This window comes from Capricornis sumatraensis, chromosome 5 (genome assembly GCF_032405125.1).
Source record: "Capricornis sumatraensis isolate serow.1 chromosome 5, serow.2, whole genome shotgun sequence".
Taxonomy (NCBI): domain Eukaryota; kingdom Metazoa; phylum Chordata; class Mammalia; order Artiodactyla; family Bovidae; genus Capricornis; species Capricornis sumatraensis.
Genome location: NC_091073.1, coordinates 68,362,911 through 68,389,186, shown reverse-complemented (window position 1 = coordinate 68,389,186; position 26,276 = coordinate 68,362,911). Strand labels below are relative to the sequence as shown.

The 26,276-nt window shown below is 35.7% G+C and overlaps 1 protein-coding gene across 6 annotated transcripts in view; it reads left to right on the top strand.

Annotated features, from left to right (window-relative positions):
- Positions 1–26,276, top strand: part of BBS9 (Bardet-Biedl syndrome 9) — a 461,875-nt gene that overhangs the window by 174,399 nt on the left and 261,200 nt on the right. For 2 of the 6 annotated variants that reach the window (XM_068972535.1, XM_068972533.1), the window contains exons 9-14: positions 1,085–1,266; positions 6,807–6,883; positions 10,364–10,417; positions 19,377–19,479; positions 22,554–22,658; positions 24,758–24,772. In XM_068972535.1, the coding sequence (XP_068828636.1) occupies positions 1,085–1,266; positions 6,807–6,883; positions 10,364–10,417; positions 19,377–19,479; positions 22,554–22,658; positions 24,758–24,772 (536 nt within the window). The remainder of the gene's footprint in view (positions 1–1,084; positions 1,267–6,806; positions 6,884–10,363; positions 10,418–19,376; positions 19,480–22,553; positions 22,659–24,757; positions 24,773–26,276) is intronic. The other 4 variants (XM_068972538.1, XM_068972537.1, XM_068972536.1 and 1 more) reach the window with 3 other exon arrangements.

The window sequence follows — 26,276 nt, the reverse complement described above, 5'->3', positions numbered from 1 at the left end:
TATACCAGTATCAAACTCTGTCTGAACTCAGAAATTTAATAGGTTCAGATAAATTTTTAGATAAATCCCTCGGTTTAAATTATTGCTTTTTGCCATCTAAAACAGTGGGATGTAACTGATTCTCTAATAAGCTATCCAGTTCAAAGACCAAATAAATTTGGATAGTAAGGTATACTTATATTGGCTCATGCTAGGTTTCCTTTATAATGGACCACTCAAAGGGTGAAGATGAAATGGATATAACCCTTTTGGATTCAAAGAGTTGATGATTACCACATTATCTGAGAACCTCTGCCTTTTAGTTTCCTAGTGTTTCCTTAGGACTTATTGTGTTCCCAGACTTTAGTAGGTCTGAGTAGAATGGGGAACAGACTAACTCAATAGGGACAGAGGTTTGCCCTCTTGAAATGAGTTTGTCTGAGCTGGAAGTTGAGATTTCTATGGCCACTAGGTGGCTTCAGTTGCCTGAAAAGAAAAGGTCAGGTCCAGAGGTTCTGTAGGGGTGAAAACATTTTATTTTAGGAAAATAATTTTATTTGGCAGTATTTATTTTCTGAGCTAGATCGGCAGAACAAGTTTGTTCGACTTAAAGACCTTTGAGGATCACCTATTTTCACCTTCTCGTTTCAGAAATAAGGGCATTTAGGAAGACTTTGCCAAGTTGACTCAGCTACATTGGGCAGAGTTAGAGCTAGAACCTAAGTATCCTTTTACTTTTTAGCTAGTTTTTTAATCCATTGAATCAGTGATGATAAGAGTGATGGGGAACGAGCTAGTAAGTGAGAGAAAGGGAGACTTCTGTCTGAAAGTGAAGGGAGAGAGAACAGACCAGAGAGCTCCTTGAATAGGAGTGCACGTGAAGGAAGCCATGTGAGTGGACCTGGGGAGGGAGGGGGAGCCTATGTCCCAAGGTTAGAGAGAAACAAAAGGAAAAGAGAAGGGCCCACATTTCTTTTCATGGCCTCCTCCATTTTCTTAATGGTATGTTGAAGCTGAATTGAATGAAAGTGTAGTTGGTCAAGTCTAAATCCATTAAACATTTTTAATTATGTCTCATTTTCTCCTTTTTTTTTTTTTTTTAAAGTGATTTAAAGGGAGTGATAGTCACTCTGAGTGATGATGGTCATTTGCAGTGTTCATACCTGGGGACAGATCCTTCTTTGTTCCAAGCTCCAAAAGTTGAATCTAGAGAACTAAACTATGATGAACTCGATATGGAGTTGAAAGAACTTCAGAAAGTCATCAAAAATGTTAACAAGTCACAAGGTATCTCATTTTCAGCTTTCTATTATAATATTCATTGTAAAATTTATATTATTTTGTATATGTATAATATTTTGTACGTGTTGATTTTCTCCCCCCGGCTTAAAGTCATTTTTGTGAAAACAGCATTGCTCTTTAACATACTAGTCTTTGCACTTAATTTGTATATTATAGCTTCTGAAAGATATGTCCTATTTAAGGTAATACTTTTGTTAATGTGTTTCACAGACAGTGCTATCTAGGTTTTTTTCTTTAAGCTCTAAGAAAGGAACATATATTTCTTCAGGTAGTGATTTTAGGCCTTTAGAAGAACATTACAGTTTAGAGTGATCATTTATTAACTTCTAATATCCCTGAAAAAATTTTAGTTGCTTCTTTTAAAGGAAATCAGAGCAGTACATGAGTTACCACTTTATTACTAAAAATGTAGTCATTTGCAGCCCAGTGAGATAATTTATGTTTGTAGTTAATTAGCCATCCAAATGGAGTGTAGCTTGTGGCATGCTGATTTCTAGTGACTCAGAGGCTGATGATATTTTCAGTTCCTGAGTTTTGTATAACTCAATATTATCTTACTTTGGGATTCACAAGGGTATAATTTTATTATAAATTAAAAGGAGAAACAAAACACCAATCCTGCTGTTTGAGTTGGACATGTGAAAAGCATTACTTTAAGTTCTCTTCTCAGGGTCAGGTAAAAGTATTTTTTTAATGAGAAAAAATATGGACTATTTTCACATAAAAGAAATGTTAAAACAAGTAGGAATAATAAAAGAAGCAGAGCATCAAAAGCCAACCAAAACAACACAGCCAATCTTAATCCTGGTCCAATCACTTTCCTAGAGTTATGTATTTTTGAGTCTATATTACCAAGAGAGATTCAGAGGAATTTAGATAATATATTTCAAAATGTGAATATTAAAATAAAATTGTTTTGTTTTGGTTTTACACTTTCTCTTAGAAAGTTTTAAAAATAAACGAATGAAACTTGGGTCTTTTAAGTATCTCCAAATATTTAAAAACCCATTTGTTGTCGACACCCTCTGGTCAAATAGAGAATAGTTAAAATTGGGTGTGTCATATTGCAATATACATGTTTCTCATTTTTGATACTATTGTTTTGGAAATAATGGAATATAAGTCTCATTTTGTCATTTAAAAATATAATTAGGAAAAAAATATAATTGGGGAAGAGTGGCATATATATATGTGTGTTTGTGTGTGTGTGTGTCTATGTGTGTATAAAACATGAAATTTGCAGAGTTCATTAAATTTAATGTAACTTTTCACTCCAAGTTTTGTGTCTTGAGATTGTGGCATTTCTATAAACAATGTGCTAATGATATTTTGCTTAACACTTGATTATGTAAAACATTTCTCAGAAAAATCCCTTATAGCTAAGTTACTTTTTGGTGGTCAAAATGATGCCCTTGAGTACTCCAGTCTTTTCACCCAGGGATAGGCTATTTTACTTGTCATTACCCTGATTCTTCTTTGTATATTGAAATAACTGCTAATTAAGCTAGGGATGAACCCACACACTTGAGTGCAAAGTTTATTATTTACATAACCTCAAAGTTAATATTTGAAGTTCTCTGCCCCTTCTTTGTCACCATCATTTGATTTTATTCATAAAAATGAAACAAAGACTCTTTAAAAAAAAAGGAGAGACTTTTAACATAGTTTATTTCTAGAATATGGAAAAATTTTACTATTTTTTACACTTATAAAATTGTGGTGTATTTGTTCATTAAAATACCTATAATTATATAAAAGCACCAAATCATTTCACTATAGCAGGTTGTGAGAAGTTAAAACTCCGAACTTTTTGATGACCTCATTATTCATTTAAATGCCACCTATTTTAGTGGAGTGACTTTAACTTGCAAAAAAAAATGTTCATTTCAGTCTTGTGGGTTATGTTCAGCACTTAAAGTTGTTGTTTTTTTATTTCTTCAAAGCCAATTTAAAGAATACATTTTTTTGTACACATGGTGTATATTATCTACCATAGTAAAAGTATTTTTGAAGCTGATTTGATGTGTGTAAGTTATATGAGGAATGTATGTTATAAGCATGAAATAATATCAATAGTAATAATTTCTGTATGGCTCATGGATTTTGAAGCTTTTCATATTCAACTCATTAGTTAGAATCCTGCCTTGCATTTCTGTTACCAGTAGTCAACAACATTTGTTAGTAGACACTTTCAAAAATAGAGTTTCCTTATGATTTATTTAAATAGTTGATATGTTCTTTCTTTGGGATAAGTATGAAGGAATGAGTACAGTATTGACATAGACTCCCACACAGCATGTCTTCAGGAAGGAAAAGAGAGCAGTAAGATATAGGCATATAACTGAAAGTCTGCACCCATTTGAAATATGTCTAGGATAACTTAAGTTGCTTCTACCATTGAGCGGTAGAAACATTCGTGCTTGGTAACCTTTTTGGAAATTCTGCTGTTCAGACTTATGTCTGGCTGTCTATAACAGAATACCCAAATAAGGTGGCTTAAACAGGCAGAGGTTTACTTCTTTCTCATGGAAAAGAAGTCCAGTAATGAGCAGTCCAGGGTTGGTTTGGCAGTTCCACTGTCATGAGGGACTTTTGAGTCCTTCTCACCCGGGTCTTCTGTTGGTTCAGGATGGCTTCTGGAACTCCTGCCTCACATCTGCAGCTGAGTCAGCCCACTTAAGGATCTTTCCTGGCAGCCACACCCTGAACAACTTCTGCTCATATCTCACTGGCCACTCCAAGCTGCAAAAGAGGCTAGGAAATTTAGTGTTTTGTTTGAACACTTGGGTTGAGTGCAAGATTAGGCTCCAAGCTTAGGATAAAATTGGACTCTTCTTTTAGTAAAGAAGAACCAAAGATTCATTACTGGGTGGGCAATGAGCAACCTTTTGTGCTCTACGTTGTGGAAATTCCTATTCCAAATATTGCCATTTTGGTGAGAATATCTGGTGGCGGTTGTAGGCAGTTCTTCTCTTTGTGAGACAGCGGATTCTGTGACATCATCCAAATGCTTTTTATATTTTTCAGTCAGCCATCCTCAGGGTTTGGGGGATGTTCCCTTTCAAGGTCACAAGGTTATTTCAGCAGTTCCAGGCAACATGTACAAATATGATTTCCAGGGAAGGAGACAGATATTTCTCCCAAGTCTCCCCATTTATTAGGGAGGAATAACTTTCCCAGAACCACACACCAGCACCCCAATTCCCATCAGTTCTCACCTCACATCTGCCAGGATTAGGTTCCATGCTCAGGCCTGAAATAACAAAAGGTCAGGGGAATGAAATCACCATGCTTAGATTTGACCAACTCAGTGATTAAGATGGAAGTGAATTAGGGGAATTCGATGGAAGTGAATTAGATGGAAGCGAATCAGCAGAATTAGGGGTCTACCACAAAGGAGGAGGAAAAGGGAAGAATGAATGTTAGGGGGCAGCCAATAATCTGCACACATATATGTATTATTATGTATTAAGTGAAAGTCACTCAGTTGTTTCTGATGCTGCGACCCCATGGACTACACAGTCCATGGAATTCTTCAAGCCCAGGATACTAAAATACTGGAGTAGGCAGTCGTTCCCTTCTCCAGGAGATCTTCCCAACCCAGGGATCAAACTCAGGTCTCCCGCATTCCAGGTGGACTCTTTACCAGCTCAGCCACCAGGGAAGCCCTGTGTATGTATATATACACATATGTATGTGCATATGTATTATTTATGTTTCTTGTTTATTTAGGGTCTCTACTGCTTGTTCATAATATCTCATTATGTACTATAAATGTTTTTGAAATTATGAAATTTTAAGTTGAAAATAAAATGAACATGGTAAAAACTATTCAATCAGTACTGAAAGCATAAAACCCAGGTCTTACTTCTACTAGAGTGTTTCAATGTAACCTTTATTAATAGTTTTGTGTATTCTGTAAGAAAGTTTTCTGTTTATATAATTGTTTTTACACAAATATGTGTGTATTAGAGACACTGTACTACATCTTGCTTTTTTAGATCAATAGCATATCTTGGAGTTCTTTCCTTGTCAGTATATAAAGATGGATAGCACTCTTAACAGTTTTGGGTTTTGGACCATTGCACGGTATTGATAATACCATCACTTAGTTAACTATTTCCCTATTAATAGAAATATAACTTAGATTTAGGCTGTTTTGTTTTTGATAATTACCAGCAACAGAGAAACCCCTTGGACATGAGTATTGGGTAAATGTTTGAAAATGGAATTGTTAGGTTACAGAGTATGTGAATTTTACATTTTGATTTGTTGTTGTTGTTGTTCAGTAGCTAAACTGTGTCCAACTCTTTGCAACCCCACAGACTGCAGCATGCTAGGTTTTCCGGTCCGTCACTATCTCGTAGAGTTTGCTGAAACTCATGTTCATTGAGTTGATGGTGCCATCCAACCATCTCATTCATGCACTTTTCCTCCTGCCTTCAATCTTTCCCAGCATCAAGGTCTTTTCCAATGAGTCGTCTCTTTGTATCAGGTGGCCAAAGTATTGGAGCTTCAGTTTTGACATTAGTCCTTCCAATGAATATTCAGGGTTGATTTCCTTTAGGATTGACTGGTTTGATCTCCTTTCTGTCCAAGGGACTGTCAAGAGTCTTCTGCAGCACCATAATTCAAAAACATAAATTCTTCGGCACTCAGCCTTCTTTATGGTCCAACTGTCACATCCATATATGTCTATTGGAAAAACTTTAACTTTGAGTTTATGGACCTTTGTTGGCAAAATGATGTCTCTGCTTTTTAATATGCTCTCTGGGTTTGTCATAGCTTTTCTTCCAAGAAATCAGTATCTTTTAATTTCATGGCTGTAGTCACCATCCACAGTGATTTTGGAGCTGAAGAAAATAAAATCTGCCCTTGTTTCCATTGTTTCCCCATCTATTTGCCATGTATGTGTGTGTGCGCATGTTAGTTGCTTAGTTGTGTCCGACTCTTTGTGACCCCATAGACTGTAGCCGGCCAGGCTCCTCTGTCCATGGAATTCTCCAGGCAAGATTACTGGAGTGGGTTGCCATTTCCTCACAAAGTGATGGCAAACGATCTTAAGATGTCAGGATCTTAGTTTTTTGAATGTTGAGTTTTAAGCCAGTTTTTCCACTCGTCATCTTTCATCTTCATCAGGAAGCTCTTTAGTTCCTCTTCGTGTTCTGCCATTAGGGAGGTATTATCTGCATAACTGAGGTTGTTGATATTTCTCCTGGCAGTTATAGCCAATTTACTCTCATGGGTTATACTCTTTTGGGCTTCTAACAGTAGCTAAGGAGAGGGAATTGAAATTCCTAACATAGGTCAGTCAGTGGGTCACATATCTTTGGGAAAAGAAGACAGTTCTTTACAGTAACATAGAGGGGAAAGCTTTTCATTCTGTATTGCATCATTTTTTTTCAACATGTGAATACATTTATGGGATTATCTTTTGATATAAGGTATAGATAAATCTTAAAACAACTTTATATAGCAATTTTTACTTTATGATTAAATATCTTTTTTTTCTCTTAATATTACAGATGTTTGGCCCCTGACTGAGAGAGAAGATGACCTGAAAGTCTCTGCCATGGTTTCTCCTAACTTTGATTCAGTATCTGTAGGTGTATTTGCAGACTTTAAGAGGGTTTGTGATAGTGGTGGACTCTGATATATTGGAATCAGATTGTATTGGTTTAAAATCTGGGCCTCTGGATAGAAACTTCAGGGAAAATAACAAGTTTTAGGCCTTGTTACTTTCTAGAAAAAAACATTTCTAGCATCTCAGTGTGATAACAAGTTTCTTAGGCAGATTTCTATCTTAAAAAAGGGGAAGGGAAGGCGGTTTGTCAAAGAGGTTCTCACCATTACTCTGAATTTCCCTACTTTATTTTATTTTTTCAAACTTTTTCAGTATTGGAGTATTGAGATAATCCTACTCCAGATGAATAATACTGAGCCCACTACATTTTTGTTCAATAAGATAATGTTTATGAAAGGCATGACTCAGAGTTTGATAATATATAGTCTTTATTACAGTGGCTGTGGTGGGAGAGTAATTTAAGAATAAAGGGTTGGGCCAGGAATAATTTTTTCTCTCATTTCTATTTGTGTGACCCAGAGCAAGGTATTTAATTTTTTGTCTCAATTTTCTTATCTGTAAAATGATAATAGTAGTAGAATCCACTTTGTTGAATTATAATAATTAACTAACAAATCATTATAATAATATTCATAATCATCAACCCTACCACAGCCATCACCGTTCCAGTTGTCTCGTGTGTGCTCAGTTGCTGAGTCATGCCTGACTCTTTGTGACTCTGTGGACTGTAGCCTGCTAGGCGCCTCTGTCCATGGAATTTTCCAGGCAAGAATACTGGAGTGGGTTGCCATTTCCTTCTCCAGGGGATCTTTCCTAACCAGGGTTCAAACCAATGTCTCCTGTGTCTCCTGCATTGGCAGGCAGATTCTTTACCACTGCACCACCTAGGAAAATTGACTGCCATTTCCTTAATGCCAGTCACATAATGGGTGTTCAGTATATATTTGCTCTATAAGTGAATCAGTTCAGTTCAGTCGCTCAGTCATATCTGACTCTTTGCGACCCCATGAATCACAGCACGTCAGGCCTCCCTGTCCATCATCAACTCCTGGAATTCACTCAAACTCATGTCTGTTGAGTTGGTGATGCCATCCAGCCATCTCATCCTCTGTCGTCCCCTTCTCCTCCTACTCCCAATCCTTCCCAGCATCAGGTTCTCTTCCAATGAGTCAACTCTTTGCATGAGGTGGCCAAAGTATTGGAGTTTCAGCTTTAGCATCAGTCCTTCCAATGAACACCGAGGACTAATCACCTTTAGGATGGGGTGGTTGGATCTCCTTGCAGTCCAAGGGACTCTCAAGAGTCTTCTCCAACACCATAGTTCAAAAGCATCAAAGAATAATAAAGCTGAAAAACCAGAAAGGGGGACTGTCCTTGGTTACATTACCTTGTCTTTTTGTTTAGTCTTCTTTAAGCACTTGTTAGATTACGGTTGGTTTTCTCTCACTGCCTGAAGTTGGGCCAAAATCTATCTAGTTTATCTGTCTGTACCAAAGTCGATCAATTTAGGCAAGTGATCAAATTCACTCATTTTACTGTATATGAGATCTATGTCATATAACTTTGCTTAGGAAATGACTTTGATATTTAGGTATCAGAACAAAATATAGTAAGTAATTCCATAGCTTTTTGAAAAATAATCTTAGTACAAACAGCCAACCCAAGTTGTGATAAAAATTGCATTAACATTGCCTTAGTATAGTAAGTTGGATATTCTTGAAAAAAAAAAAAAAAGTAGGACTATATATGAAAGAAACATTCACCCAGTTGAGTCACATAGTAGAGGTACTGTTCTAAACATTGGATATTCAGCACACCATTTCTCACTCTACCTGAAGGGTGTAGTCTGAGTGGAACATTTCTGCTTAGTTAGCTGACAAATGTACACACATTTTCTTGCCTTGGAAATGATTCTTTTTTTCCTTTGGGCAACTTATATAATTTTTTTCTAGGTTTTTCTCTTAGACATAGGCTATTTGAAATGAGGAATTCCCTTTCTGTTCTTTAGCAACTTTTGATCTTTGTGAGTAAAGGCTTTATGTAATAGCACTGTATTTTAATATGTATTTCCCTACTGGTAACCTGAAGTGCTTTTTCCTCCTAACTAGGTATCTCTTTCCAGCTCCATTTCCCCCATCTCACAGTTTTTTTCCTTCTTAAGAAAGGAAAGGATTCTTGAGAGTATCATATTCATCTCATTGGAAAACATCAGTCCAGTGATTTATGTGGCTTTGGTGCCATATTGTCTTCATATAGCTATTTCTCTCTGGCTATAATTTCATGTTTCCAAAGGACTTTTGTCCTTGAAATATCAAGGTGTTTAGGCATGGATGGAAAAGAGCAAGAAACGAGAGATGTTGGTTTCTTTTCTAGATTTGCCGACAGCTAAATGTAAAACATTTCCTGGATTTTAGTACTAATTTTAGGTAATACTAGAGCAGAAAGCCTGGCTTAATATTTTATTTTCAGTCATAATTGTGAAAGCACACATCCAAAAAATAATGTAATTTGTGCTAGACTGTTGTCTTTTATAGAAGAGACAAATATCGCTATCCTTTCTTCTTGATTGAGAAGTTGAATCAGAGTTCATATACAGTTTCCTATGGAATCATATATAGGATATGAATATCCTTACTCTTAATTATGCTGATGACCATGACATCATACCAATCCCCACTGCTTAGAAGAGGCTTAATTTTTCTCAGTAAAATAATTCCAACTAGGTTAATTTAAAGTACAATGGATTTATTCACTGGTTGGACAGAGACTTTATGGTCATAATTGTTCCCTTAGGAATCCATGTGGGTATTATTAGAAAATATGTTACCCTTTGATCTTATTCTGTCATTTAATGACCATATTTTTTTCCTCTCAATCCACTGCTCTAAAAAATAAGTTATAAATTCTAAGGAAATATTTGCTGTATTATATTCTGAATTCTTTAAGAGAGAGGACCAGGTAACCCAGGCTGATTCTCAAAGAGTGAAAGAATTTATGATATTTACTGTAAAAAAATAAACTGCTACTTTTGTTTTATTTTCTAGATGTCTTTATATCATTAATTACATGCCTTAGATACATATTATTAATTAGAATAAAGCATACCTTTGACAAGTTAAAAACACAAGGACCTAAAAAAAAGGCATAATGTTTATATAGAAAATATATAGAGGTCTTGTTTTATATAATATAAAGAATGAATTAATAGAATTAGTTTCAATTTTTAAGGAAATTTGGCAGTAGTTTGATAATAAAGTATGTGAACTTTTCTTCTCTTTTTTGGTGGGTGTGTTTTTTAATATTAATTCATGACTTTCCAAATGAAGCCATCCAAAAAAGCCTCAGTGATTCTTTTAGTCTGTCATCAGAGTGATAAATCCTTTTTGCCTTTTTTTTTTGGTGGTGGGAAGTATAAATCAAACCCACTCTGTTTACTTACAGATGTATAGTACTTAAACAATTCTTTCCTCCCTTTAATTTTCAATTCTGTGTTTACAGCAAGCTACTGATGTTGATGTGGGAGCTGACCTTGTCCCTTCAGTCACAGTGAAGGTATTGTACCATAGTTCTAGGCTCTAATGTGCAAGCATTATCATGCATTTCATCACATCTGTCACTGTTATCACCCTATAAGAAGCATATGGAAATATAAAAGAAACACTTGGTAGGCAGAAAAGCTAATACACATTTTTCCAAAGAGGACATCAAAATGGCTTAGCATCACTGATTATCAGGGAAATGCACATCAAAATCACAAGTGATGTCACTTCACAACTTAGAATGGCTATCATCAAGAAGACAAGAGATAACAGGAGGATGAGGATGTGGTGAGAATGGAGCCCTTAAATATTGTTGGTGGAAATATAAATTGATCCAACCAGTACTGAGATGAGGTTCCTTAAAACATTAAAAAAAAATCTTCTATATGATCTAGCAACTCCAATTCTGGGTATAAATCAAAGGAAATGAAAACAGTATTTCCCATGCGATATATACACTCTCATGCTTATGACAGTTTTATTCACAAAATAGCCAAGATACGGAAACAACCCAAATGCACATCAGTGGTTGAATGGATAAAAAAAAGATATGGTACATTTACACCCTAGAATAGTATTCACCTATGAGAAGGGAGGATATCCTTCCATTTGCAACAACATGAGTGGATCTTAAGCACTTTATGCCAAATAAGATAAGATGGACAGAGAAAGACAAGTACTATATGATATCACTTATATGTGGGACTCTGAAAAAGCTAAGCCTATAAAAACACAGGGTAACATGGGCTTGAGGCTTCCCACGTGGCTCAGTGGTAAAGAATCTGCCTGCCAATGCAGGAGCTGCAGGAGATGTGGGTTCGACCCCTGGCCGTGGAAGATCCCCTGGAGGCAGAAATGGCAACCCATTCTAGTATTCTTGCTGGGGTAATCCAGTGGGCTGCAGTCCATGGGGTCGCTTATCAGGAGTTTGGGTAGGGTTGAGTGTTGATTTGAAGGGAATACTCATTACTACTTGTAATGAGTAGTAAATAAACTATAAATATCTGATGCACAGGGTAATGAATATAGATAATATTGTACTGTAGTTATGTGATATGATAAATTTCACTGGATTGGCAATCATATTGGCAGTGTATAAATGTACCAAAGTAACATCTATGATCCATAGGGTTGCAAATTGTCAGACATGACTGAAGTGACTTAGCACAGCACAGCACACAATGTGCTGTACACCTTAAATATGCACAATATGACACATTAAATTTATTAAACAAAAGATTTCTTGGTTAAAAAAGTGAAAAAAAGGAAAATCCAAACACTTGACATTTGTAAGTTTTCCTTAGCTTTGGGAAGTAAATAGATAACCTTTATCATTTCCTACAAATATAAAACTAGTATTTATAGCAGTATGTATATAATAAAAAATTGTTATGACTTAGTCCTACCTTTAGTTAAATGTGTAGTGTGATTGGGGGTTATTTTTTAGAAGCAATATTTGAATATACTAAAGGAATTGTGTCATCACATTCACAGTAGACCAAGCAGCTCACTTCAGTATTATATATATATATTGGGAAATCATATGAATATTAATAATATCTTTCTTCTATGTGTGTGTTTAAAAAGAATCCCCAGCCATTTATCTGCCATAATATTAGCTTTAAATGGATGTATTTATAGCAGGAAAATGCTAAACGAAGAAGCCACAGGGTAGAGTAGTGACAAATTGATAGTGCCCCCAAAATACAATGTGAACGATGTGGTTTTGGTTAAGATTTTTAGTCCTGCCATTGTAGAATTTTAGAACTAGGACTCAAATGTGGAACCCTCTTAAGGCATTTAGATTAAAGTGTGGTAATCAGTCAGCACATTATTAAGCTGAAAATATTTATCACTGCCCAGACGTTGGAGCCAGGGAAAGTTGTGGATCTTGGCGATTCGCTAAGTCAAAACTTGGACGGGACTTTATATTTTCTTAGATTATGGGTTGCTGTCCTTGGAAGAGCTTGACAGGGCACCAGGCTTTACCAATTGTGTTCGCTTACACTGGACCCAGCGGGTGGCCCAAGTGTGGGGATCTTTGGTAGAAGCTGAAGGGAGCCCAATCTTATAACTGTTTCCTAAGCTAATTTTTTTGGATTCTTGCCACTGGAAACAAGGGTGGTCTTTTCCTAGTCTCCCTTCCCCCTATCCAATCAAAGGCTCTATCTCATTAATACTTCTGAGTCTGGAAAAGCTTTAGTGGCAAGAAATCAAACATTTAAGATAAAAAAAACAACAATCCTGCAGTGTTCCAGGAATGATCTGTAGACTTTTGTGTAGGGAAATCCCTTTTATATCTATCTACTGATATTGTTCTGACACATACATATAATAATTCAGGAGCATGTTGTAAATTTCAAAAAGAAATCTTGTACCTAAACCAGATAACATTGCTCATGGTAATTTTTCCCGCAACTACTATTAATTGCTGTAAATAAATACACCTTTCCCTCCCATGCAGTTCTTAGGCTTTCCTGTATAACAGCCACCTTCAAATGATGGCGTGACACTACTGGAAATTTCTCCTTCATTATGGGAATTTAACTGTGTTTGAGAATGATGAAGTTACACGCTCTTCCTTATTGCCATGATAAAAGAATAAGAAAGAATGTGATACTCTAGAGTTACACAAAATCAGCTTGACTTTCACGGCGGACACCGTGACTTCCTGTTTCTGCCTGACAGTTCCTATACAAATTTCTGTTATAAATCTCTCCTTATAGGCTTTAATAACAACAGCAGCCAAAATATATAACCATACAAGTTTCCGTCATAATAAATCCTGTTAATTGAGAAAATTTTTCCATCCGTTCCAAGTGAATGAAGATGTGGCTACCTTGAGTATGTGTTCATGATGCGTGGCCATCTGTTCCAGGCGACCAAGGCAGAGTGGTTGTTAATACCTGGCCTTTGGAGTCATGTTTATATATCTAGGATAAAAATTTGGTATTATATTTCCTAAGGATCGTATTTTATTTTGTTAGAAATGGAAAATAGCATGGAAAACGCTCATATTCATGTTTCATATTTTCCCCTTAATATTCTATAATTATTTTTCTCTTAAAATGTGAGGTTTATGATCTAGCCAAGTCTTTAACTTTTTTATTTTGGCTCAAACACAACTCTTCTTTGTTACTGTGGTTATTTTTGTCACACATCATCTTGATTCATATTTGAAAGTGCCTAGTCCATTGTTGGGATTCAATAAATCTATGTATAAGAGTTACCACCATCCATCTTCCATCTAAACTAAATGCAAACACTTGTAACAATGTAAAATTGTATGATTGTTGTCTAAGTATGCATTGTTATGCCTAGCAGAGTCAGAATGTCTGCCTCTTTAAAAGTGGCTTATTACTACTTTAAGGATTTTTCATTTTCATTTTTAAAGCTAAGCTCTCGTGAGACCTTCATGGTCATTCTTTTTGGCTCACTTGCATATATTGGCTTGATGGTCTTAGACGTGTTTTTGAGTTTCTCTGAACCTCTATTTTTAAACTGTAAAATGGGGGAACTTTTTCATTTGCAGTTATTTTGATTCTTAACCACAGCTAATTAAGAGCATGGGCTCTGGACTGACTGACAGAAGTTAAATGATGGTTCTTCCATGTATAATCAGAGTTGCCTTGGTCAAATTATCTAGCTTCTCTGAGCCACATTTTTCTCTTATGTAAAATGGGATATAGTGATAGGTAGTACCTGTTTCACAATGTTGTAATGGGTAAATGAGATAATACACACAAATAATTTATTAGGATGGTTCCATGAATATAGAAAGCTGCTAATGGTTATTATCATTAATTTTATTTAAAATATATGTACAGACAAGTATGGCAAAATGGTCTGAGGAGGCCTTACAAACAGGTATGAAAAGAAGAGAAATGAAATGCAAAGGAGAAAAGGAAAGATATACCCATTGAATGCAAAGTTCTAAAGAATAGCAAGGAGAGATAAGAAAGCCTTCCTCAGTGATCACTGTAAAGAAATAGAGGAAAGCAATAGAATGGGAAAGACTAGGGCTCTCTTCAAGATAATTAGAGATACCAAGGGAATTAAGATGGGCTCAATAAAGGACAGAAATGGTATGGACCTAAGAGAAGCAGAATATACTAAGAAGAGGTGGCAAGAATACACAGACGAAGTATACAAAAAAAGATCTTCATGACCCAGATAATCACGATGGTGTGATCACTCATCTAGAGCCAGACATCCTGGAATGCGAGGTCAAGTGGGTCACTTAGAATGAAGCTAGTGGAGGTGATGGAATTCCAGTTGAGCTATTTCAAATTGTAAAAGATGATGCTGTGAAAGTGCTTCACTCAATATGTCAGCAAATTTGCAAAACTTAGCAGTGGCCACAGGACTAGAAAAGGTCAGTTTTCATTCCAATCCCAAATAAAGGCAATGCCAAAGAATGCTGAAACTACTTCACAATTGCACTCATCTCACACTCTAGCAAAGTAATGCTCAAAATTCTCCAAGCCAGGCTTCAACGGTACATGAACTGTGAATTTCCAGATGTTCAAGCTGGATTTAGAAAAGGCAGAGGAACCAGAGATCAAATTGCCAACATCCATTGGATCATTAGAAAAGCAAGAGAATTCCAGAAAAACATCTATTTCTGCTTTATTGACTATGCCAAAGCCTTTGACTGAGGGGATCACAGCAAACAGTGGAAAGTTATTAGAGATAGAAATACCAGACCACCTGACCTGCCTCCTGAGAAACCTGTGTGCAGGTCAAGAAGCAACAGTTAGAACTGGATATGCAACAACAGACTGGTTCCAAGTAGGAAAAGGAGTACGTCAAGGCTATATATTGTCACCCTACTTATTTAACTTAGGTGCAGAATACATCATGAGAAATGTTGGGCTAGATGAAGCACAATCTGGAATCAAGATTGCCAGGAGAAATATCAATAACTTCAGATATGCAGATGACACCACCCTTATGGCAGAAAGTGAAGAAGAGCTAAAGAGCCTCTTGATGAAAGTGAAAGAGGAGAGTGAAAAAGTTGGCTTAAAGCTCAACATTCAGAAAACGAAGATCATGGCATCTGGTCCCATCACTTCATGGGAAATAGATGGGGAAACAGTGGAAACAGTGTCAGACTTTATTTTGGGGGGCTCCAGAGTCACTGCAGTTGGTGATTGCAGCCATGAAATTAAAAAAAATTTGCTTTTTGTAAGAAAAGCTATGACCAACCTAGACAGCTTATTAAAAAGCAGAGACATTACTTTGCCAACAAAGCTCTGTCTAGTCAAAGCTATGGTTTTTCCAGTAGTCACGTATGGGTGTTAGAGTTGGACCATAAGGAAAGCTGAGTACCGAAGAACTGATGCTTTTGAACTGTGGTATTGGAGAAGACTCTTGAGAGTCCCTTGTACTGCAAAGAAATACAACCATCTTAAAGTCCATCTTAAAGGAAATCAGTCCTGAATATTCACTGGAAGGACTGATGATGAAGCTGAAAGAAACTCCAATACTTTGGCCACCAGATGTGAAGAAATGACTCATTTGAAAAGACCCTGATGCTGGGAAAGATTGAAGGTGGGAGAAGGGGACGACAGGGGATGAGATGGTTGGATGGCATCATCAATTCAATGGACAAGAGTTTGAGTAAACTCTAGGAGTTGGTGATAGACAGGGGGGCCTGGTGTGCAGCAGTCCATGGGGTCGCAAAGAGTCAAACATGACTGAGTGACTGAACTGAACTGACAGTCCAGTATGTAGTTGTTAATTGCTCAGTCGTGATACCTTAGACTGTAGCCTTTTTGCGACACCATTGACTGTAGCCTTCCAGGCTCCTCTGTCCATGGAGTTCTCTAGGCAAGAATACTGGAATGGGTAGCCATTCCCTTCTCCAAGGGATGTTCCTGACACAGGGATGGTACCTGGGTCTCCTGCATTGCAGTCAGATTATGTACTGTCTGAGCCACCAGGGAAGGATTACTATTAATAAAATATTTAAATTTTATTCTATTTATTTAAGGAATAGCCATTAGAAAGAATGTTGTCTGTAGTACTTGCATAATTCTTCCTGTAATTACCATTAGGGTTTTACTAAAAAGGTATTATGAATTTTAGAATAAATCTGTTCTCCTAGTAAATACATTTTCTGCTCTACTAACTCTACGGTGTGCTTGTGTGAATGAATGACACACCCTGTGCGAACCAAGTGTGGAGCCCTGCTCTGCAATTCCAGGGTGACCTCATAAGGCTTATGGCAGAAACCTGTCGGGGGTTTATAGCGACCTGCCAATGCCAAGAGGCACCCAACGTCTCCTTTGGGGACTGACCAGAAATGGGCAAAATGTGTGGACCGAACTCTCCTTTCTCAGTCAAATTTTCCGGTCTCTTTGACCATTTCATAACTTCATGGGAATTAGAGGTACTAACCTAATCTGTCGGATCATAGACTTTCAAGGGACTTGTGATCTATGCTATTACTGTGTACTGTTATGCAGATTTCCTCCCATACCCAGGGCTCATAAAGTGAAAATCTGAGGATTCATTGTTCATTTGCTGTGTTTATTGTATTTATTTTCATCAATTATTGTCCTTTAAAATTTTTACTTTGCAAGTCAAAAATTTTATGTTTATTTTTAAATGGTACAAAATACACACATCAGGTAAAATTAATACATTTACTGAATCTAATTGTATATGGATAGTGTTTGTAGGCCAGTTATACTTGTATATTATTTTTCTATCTGTAACTTGTATATATATGTGTGTGTATATATATAATTAAGGTATAGTTGATACATGCCTTTTACCTAAGAGAAAATTAAAAATGTCTTTTCCTAAAAATTAAGTATGCCCTTGCTTGTGCCCAGTCACTAAATCATGTCCAGCTGTTTTGTGACCCCCTGGATTGTAGCCCACCAGGATCCTCTGTCCATGGGATTTCCTAGGCAAGAATACTGGAGTGGGTTGCCATTTTCTTCTCCAGGGGATCCTTCCAACCTAGTGATAGAACCCAGGTCGCCTGGATTGGTAGGCAGATCTTTATCACTGAGCCACCAGGGAAGCCATGCCCTTGCATTATGCTAATTAGTAGTGAAATGAATCTGTCTCATATACTATAGAGGCAAGACTGAATTGCTCCAAGGCAAAAAAGCCATATAGAAGAAAGCTTCTCGATTCTGGTTGTACATAGGTCTTACCTGGGGAACTATTAAGAAAAATACCAATACCCAGGTCTGCCCCCTGAGATTGTGACTTAATTGGTCTAGCAACACTACTGGGCTAGTGACTGTAATAAATCTGGCTTACCATGTGGATAAATTTAGCCAACGGAGATGATTCAAAGAGGCTGGGATGTTTAGGAGACAAAATCCAAAGAGAGAATGTTCCCAATGGAAGCCAGATCTTTAAGCTTTTTCTTTGATTCCCTTAGCACTGTGGCCCAGCAAAGATCTTTGGGCCTGATGAATTCTGCTAATGTTTCTCTTAAGGGGGAGTGAGAGAAATCCTGGCCTTCTCAACCCATACTCACTCTATTTTTGAGGTAGTCTATGACCCCAGAATTCTTAGCTATTAATTCTGATTGGAATGGGAGGGTTTTCTTAGCATCATCAACCAAAAGCACCAGTTTGGAAATACAGCCAGCTTAGAAATGTAGTCAATTAGTCAATATTGCCATTCTTTGATGTTTTCTAGAGTAGTTATGTCAGCTATTTTTGCTGTTAAGCCATAGAAGAAAATATAGTATTTAAACTACATATGTATTTAAACTAGTAAATACCTACCTAGTAAGGAAATCTTTAGAGAGCAATTAACTTCTGAAAAAGGTGATATACTGATGCTAGATAAAATGAATAATTCATGATGCCATATCGGCAAAGAAGAATTAACACATATAATATTTTATGACGTAATTATTTACCAGATATGAGGGAAGATTTTTTGGGTCTGCTATTGATAGAACATTTTTAATACTCTTATTCAGTTATAATTCACATACTATGCAATTATAGGTCCATAGGGTCACAACGAGTCATACACGACTGAAGTGGCTTAGCATGCACACATGTGCAGAATGATCACCACAATTTAACTTTTGAACATTTTTGTCCGCACCCCCCCCCCAAGTAAAAACCTTAGCTGTTGCTTTCTTTTCTCTCCACACCCCTACCTTCAATCCTACTACCATCCCCAAGCAGCTGCTAATCTATTTTCTGTCTCTGTAGATTTGCCCACTCTGGATATTTAATATAAATTGCACCAAATAATATGTGGTCTTTTTGTGACTTTTTTCATTTAACATATTAATAATGTAATGTACCCATGTTGTAGCATGTATCAGTACTTCATTAGTTTTATTACTGAATAATATTTCATTGCATGGATATTCCATATTTTGTTTGTCACTTCATCAGTTTATGGACGCTTGGGTTGTTTCTAATTTTGGTTATTGTGAATAATACTGCTAATACATGTGTACCAGATTTTGGGTGGACATTTGTTTTATTTCTCTTCATAAGGAATTATGAGGTTAAATGATAAATTTATGTTTAATTTTAAAAGAAACTGTCAGACCTTTTTTTTTGATTAGCTATACCGTTTTACATTTCCAACAGCAATTTATGCAGCTTCTTGTTTCTCCACATTCTTGGTAACACCTGTTTTTACCTTTTTGATTATAGCATTTTAGTGGATGTACAGTAGTATTCCAATGTGGTTTTACTTTGTATTTCATACAGCGATTTTCAACATTCTTTCATATGCTTATTGGCTATTTGTATATCTTCTTGGAGAAGAAGTCTGTTCGATTCCTTTGCCCAGTTTCTAACTGGGTAGAACTTTTTAATCTACTACTTATGTTACACATTATGTTTTGTGATAGCTCATTTTTTTCTTAGATGGTCTTTCTCTAATTATTTGTTATTTTTTAAGTAGTTGTAGTATTCTATCAATTTGGAAAGCATGTAATTTTCTGTTAATAGCAATTTCTATTTTCTCAGGTCACACTGAAGAATCGAGTAGCATTGCAGAAGATCAAATTATCAATCTATGTGCAACCACCTTTAGTACTAACTGGTGATCAGTTCACCTTTGAATTTATGGGTAAGTGTTTTCTTTTGGCTGAAAGTCTATCATGGTGTGAGGGTTTTTTTTTTATTAGTTTTTTTATTAGTAGATTTATTTCATGGCTGTATTTCTTATCCGAATATATCAGGTATTTTCCTGAAATCGTTGTGTTGTTTTGCTTATATTTCCTCTCTAAACATCAGTCATGGACATTCAATGAATGGCTGTTGAGCCATAGTAATTACAGATTTTCAAGCAATTTTCTTAACTAAATGGACCTGCAATTGTAACTAGTTATTATATTTTGGGAGAAATTTTAAATGGTGTTTCTCTAGTGAGCTATTTGTTGAGTTACTAGAAAATGTATTTATTGGCTTTGGAGTGTGGCCTGAATTTGAATTTTGGCTGTAACTCTCAAGGGCTTCCCTTGTTGCTCAGTTGGTAAAGAATCTCGTCTGCAATGTGGGAGACCTGGGTTTGATCCCTGGGTGCAGAAGATCCCCTGGAGAAGGGAAAGGCTACCCACTCCAATATTCTGGCCTAGAGAATTCCATGGACTGTATAGTCCATAGGGTTGTGAACAGTCGGACACAACTGAGTGACTTTCACTTTCCAACACTCACTCAGTGTAACCATGGGCAAGCTGCTTTGGTAATTAGATGGAACCTCAGTGTGTTTTTTTTTTTTTATCTGCAGAAAGGGGATAATGATATCTGTCTTGCAGAACTATTTTAATTTGAATTTAATCAGAAAATTGATTAGATTTAATTAGAAAATGAATCTATATATGATATCTGTAATAATGCTTAAAATAGTAGGTAATAAATGACAACTCTTTGTAAGATTTATTTGTATAGAGTCTCTCTTACCACTTACATCCAAGTTGTCATTAGTTCTGATAAAATGACGTCTGAATTGTCTTTCAACTCTTTTTCTGTTTTTCTTTATGCCACTGTTTAGATGGGAACCCTATGTTTTACTCATAAAAATCAAGACCATCTCTTTTTTTTTTCTTTATATAACTAACCTTTGACTGAGTGCCTGGCAGATAGTAGAAACTCAATAAGTACTCACTGAATCAGTGGTTAGTGGTTGAGGTAAACTTGTAGGTGGTATCTTACTTTATCTGTAAAATTTTGACAGTACTTCCAAGTTGTCTTTCAAAAACATTCTGGATAATTAATGTTTTCCAGTTGAAAACATTTTATAGCTCTCTAATACATGTTGGAGGTCAAGTGCATGAATATGGAAGGCTATGTACAATCTGCTAAGTTGCTACAGTTTTAGTTACATCCATATCCAGTTCCCCCTTTCATTTTCTCCTGCAATCTGTGTTCTAGCCATGATAAAGCACTATTTCCCACTCCCAAATTCTCTTTCCCTTTGTGTACCTTTTTCTTCGTTCATCCTGTCTGTTCATCTGAGTAAAGAGAGGCAGTGGTGTGGAATGGTAGATAACCTTGTTTTGGAGTCAGTTCCTACCTCTGCCTTAACTATATGACCTTGGGCAAGCTTTTTGATCTCTGTCGCCATTTTCCTCATGCACCAAAAATGGAGATAATAATAGTGACCACCATGTAGGCCTGTTGTGAGGATTAAATGAATTAATCTCTGCAGTTCAGTTCAGTTCAGTTCAGTCGCTCAGTCATGTCCGACTCTTTGCGACCCCATGAATCGCAGCACACCAGGCCTTCCTGTCCATCACCAACTCCTGGAGTTCACTCAGACTCAAGTCCATTGAGTCGGTGATGCCATCCAGCCATCTCATCCTATGTCGTCCCCTTGTCCTCCTGCCCCCAATCCCTCCCAGCATCAAAGACTTTTCCAATGAGCCAGTTGACTCTTCACATGAGGTGGCCAAAGTACTGGAGTTTCAGCTTTAGCATCATTCTAGTTGGATCTCCTTGTAGTCCAACGGACTCTCAAGAGTCTTCTCCAACACCACAGTTCAAAAGCATCAGTTCTTCGGCTCTCAGCCCTCTTCACAGTCCAACTCTCACATCCATACATGACCACAGGAAAAACCATAGCCTTGACTAGACGGACCTTAGTCGGCAAAGTAATGCCTCTGCTTTTGAATATGCTGTCTAGGTTGGTCGTAGCTTTTCTTCCAAAGAGAAAGCGTCTTTTAATTTCATGGCTGCAGTCACCATCTGCAGTGATTTTGGAGCCCGAAAACATAAAGTCTGACACTGTTTCCACTGTTTCCCCATCTATTTCCCATGAAGTGATGGGACCAGATGCCATGATCTTAGTTTTCTGAATGCTGAGCTTTAAGCCAACTTTTTCACTCTCCTCTTTCACTTTCATCAAGAGGCTCTTTAGTTCCTCTTCACTTTCTGCCATAAGGGTGGTGTCATCTGCATATCTGTGGTTATTGATATTTCTCCCGGCAATCTTGATTCCAGCTTGTGTTTCTTCCAGTCCAGCATTTCTCATGATGTACTCTGCATAGAAGTTAAATAAGCAGGGTAACAATATACAGCCTTGACGTACTCCTTTTCCTATTTGGAACCAGTCTGTTGTTCCTCGTCTAGTTCTAACTGTTGCTTCCTGGCCTGCATACAGATTTCTCAAGAGGCAGGTCAGGTGGTCTGGTATTCCCATCTCTCTCAGAATTTTCCACAGTTTGTGGTGATTCACACAGTCAAAGGCTTTGGCATAGTCAATAAAGCAGAAATAGATGGTTTTCTGGAACTCTGTTGCTTTTCTAATGATCCAGCAGATGTTGGCAATTTGATCTCTGGTTCCTCTGCCTTTTCTAAAACCAGCTTGAACATCAGGAAGTTCACAGGTCACATATTGCTGAAGCCTGGCTTGGAGAATTTTGAGCATTACTTTACTAGCATGTGAGATGAGTGCAATTGTGCGGTAGTTTGAGCATTCTTTGGCATTGCCTTTCTTTGGGATTGGAATGAAAACTGACCTTTTCCAGTCCTGTGGCCACTGCTGAGTTTTCCAGATTTGCTGGCATATTGAATGCAGCACTTTCACAGTGTTATGTAAAATGCTTAAGACAGTAGCTGGCATGCAGTGTATATCTAATTTCAGTTGTTGTTAATAATAATTGCCTAAGATTATATAACATATTATTTTTACATTGCTTATAGCACCAGAGATGACTAGAACTGTAGGCTTTTCCGTTTATCTGAAAGGAAGTTATTTACCACCTGAATTGGAAGGAAATGCTGTTGTTTCTTATTCCAGACCAACAGGTAAACATACAGTTCACAAATTTATAAGCCTAATAATCACTTCTTTTAAATTATTGGAGTTGTGGGTTAAATGTTTAAGTGTTTAAGATGGTAAAACACATTGTAAATATTATTAAAAGAAAAATATTATTACATAGTGTTAAATTAAAAATATCCATCCAAGTTAGTTTCATGTGTTATGAATAATTAGTGATGTCTATTCAGCTGATTTCTATATGTAATGTTTGATTCTATCTTTTCAATTAATAGTGAATATGATACTTTTTATTCTCACTCGAAAAGTGTTATCTAGTCAGACTTCATGTATTTGAGCTAAACAGAAAAGCCTAGTCTGAATTAGTAAAAATCACCATATAGGTTACTCTAATATTAAGGCAGTCTTTAGAGTTTCAGACACTGCTTTAGTGATTAAATAAAATTCTTTAGTATCTTACATGTTAAAATACTTAAGAACAGGTTCTGTATTATTTCAAGAAACTAATAGATCAAAAAGTTCTCTTTAGACCAGTAGAGATCCAGTTATTATAAATTTCAAATTGGATTCAATTTTATAGTTTCTTTGTGTGTTTTTGTATAGTGAATTTTTCATAGTAAGAGTTTGACATTTAGTTGATTGATAAATAATAATTAGTCATTGCTTTTTTTTAAAAAAAGTTTAAATGTAGTATAACTGATAGTATATTTCAGCAATGTTGCATTTGTGTTTTTAGGCATTTCTGTACAGTTGTCTTTGTTTAAAAAGCCTTAAAGGTGCCATATTCATATTTTTTCTATTGATATCCACTTTGGTTGCTTAGCAATATTTTTATGTAATTGTCACCCTTCCTACTGTGCTAATGAGGCACCTTGGCAATGTTTTTAAAATTGTAGCTCTTATTTTGTCTCAGTGAATTTTCTGGTTTATGCATTGACAACTCTATACTTGGAGGTGTTTTTTTTATAACTTTAGTACATGTTTTCAAAGTCTGTTTCTTTGTAAATAATTTTATTTTAAATTATAAAGAATCATTTTTAGCCAAAAATGACCACTTTAACCTTTTACCTATATTTTCAAAATATGAGATAGTTTAAATATTTTATGTTTAAGCAGCTTTGAGAAAGCTCGCTTCAGAAAGAAATACAAGACTTCCACAAGGGATCAAGAAATGATGGACATTATATTTCTGAAAAAAACATTGAAATGCTCAGTGAGTTGTGAAATAAAAAATAGGACATGTTGGCTAAAATCTCTAGGTAATTTATCATTAATTGGACATCTCAATAATCATAGGCATTATTATACTTTTTATCTTTGTTACTCCTTGAAAATATAGTTGTAGAGATTGTTGATGCGTTAATTCAACTAATTATTTCATTTATCTTTAAGGAAAAGTAGTTGAAAATAAAATTTAAAATAAATAAATGGAATACTTAGCAAGTAGACAAAAGCTTAAAACTACGCTATAAAGTTATTAAATCATTTGGTGAGCTTATGGTTGCACATACCATTTTTAGCTATTATGCTTTTGTAAAGATGGAATTTGAAAGATTATAAATTATGACGAAAACAAAGTGCATAGACAATAATTGTTTGAAAGCTAATTAGAAATTAAAGTAAAAACAAGTCTATAAAAGTAAAAGAATAGTAAGACAAGCTGAAAAAAAAGACATTGTTCCATAATAATATCTACTAATTAAAGTTATAATAAAGCAAGGCTAACTGAAAATATTAATTATATGTATTTGCCTTTAGCTCATTTTCTTCCTCCCAGATTCATGTAATGCTCTTGATGTCATTTACATATTGAATCTGGTTTGTTTTTGGATAGATCATATATCTTTACCTCTTTTTGACACATTTATACTAGAATAACACCCTTTCATGGACTTGTGAATATGGAAGAGCAAATATACTATTAGATTTCAGTTATTCATATTATATTCTTCAGCTGTGAATTGGCTTATATTTATTGGAAGGCCATTTATGTCATCTGTATGAATCTTTAAAGTTTTAATTTATATTTTAAGCAGATGAGCATTAAATTTGTGCTGTAATTTTATGACATAATTTGTTGTATTCTTTCTCCCCTATCCCTTTTTGCATTTCCTCTGATGGATAGAGCGAAATCCTGATGGTAAGTGAAAAGATAATTTAGAATAAAATGAATTTCAGAAGTGAAATTTGGTTAGTAATTGAATTATGGTACTATCCCTTGAATGAATTCTTTTTATGGATTGCTGTTTTGACTCTAGCAACCTCTTTAGGGTGATTCAGTGCCTTGATTTGGCTACGGAGAAGAAAATAGATGTTTCCATAATAGATACTTGTCATTCATTATTAGTTGTTTCAGAGTCATGAGAAACAATGAAACTTCATGACATTTTTGAACAAAACCAAAGCTGTCATTGACTACTTGTGTCTGTAAGTTACTCGTGATTTGCCTGTATGCTCTGTTATCTTAGTTTACTTAAAAAGAGTAAGGAAAACAATTCTGAATTCTAAATTGTCTGATTCTGTATACCCCAAAAGATTCACCTCTTTCTCTGATCAGAATGCTGTGTGTACTCATTCTGTGGGCCAATTTCTTGTTTTGTTTAGAATTTGTGAGGAAATATTATCAAGAATCTGACCCCTTGAACTTGCCTGGGTCAGTGTTGTCACTTTTTGTCTTCTCCAAATCCTTTGTTTATTACTTTGCTATAATACTTATCATAATATGAATTTCATTGTTTGTTCCTTAGGTCTCCCTAGTAGATTTTTGAGCTCTTTGAGAGTGGGGTTCAAGTCCCTGAATTGTACAGTATTCTGATTATATGGGAGGCACTCTAAAAGTATCTTCTACGTTGATTATTTTTCTTTCTAGACACAGACTTAATGGGATGGTATGTCTTAGTTTATTAGCCATTTTAAGATTAATATTAGATAATATTAATTGGTAATATTAGATAAATAAAATACTTAATGGCTTTAATTACTCATATAGTTGTGGTACCAATAATCTGAATTGCATAGTGTCTGGAAGATGAATATGTATTTATATGAGAAATATTTTAATACAAATAAGCTTTTAGCTTACCTAAAGTGTACTTAAAGCATACTTGTTAAATTAGAGTTTGGGTTATTAAAAATATTAATAATATTTATATTTTACTTTGCAAGATTGCATGTAACTGATAAGATTTTGCAATAACTTCTAGAAAATTCTGTATTATTTAAATTATTTGTTTTGAGTTTTAAAAAAATCTGTAAAGGTTATTATTGAAAGTAATTTATTCCCTTTTACTATAAATTCAGATCAAACTATGAGAAAAAAATCACAATATATGGAAATTTTAGTATTTCAATGCAAAGCTAAAGCCAGTTTGAATAATCTCTTATGCTATATTTAAAAATTTTAATTAAGCTTCAGGAGTAGAGTTGAAATATTCAGCTTCACCTAGTACGCAAAAAAAATAATATGTTGACAACTTAGATCGATCTTACACACAAAGCTTCACATTTCAAAGACTGTTCCATTTTATTGACCTGATCTGTTCAGACTGTATTGCAGATAAGCAGTCCCGCTTTTACATGTAGAAAAAGAGAAGCAAATGAGGTTTTATGTTGTCCCATAAGAGTTAGTCTCCATTGTTTCTGCA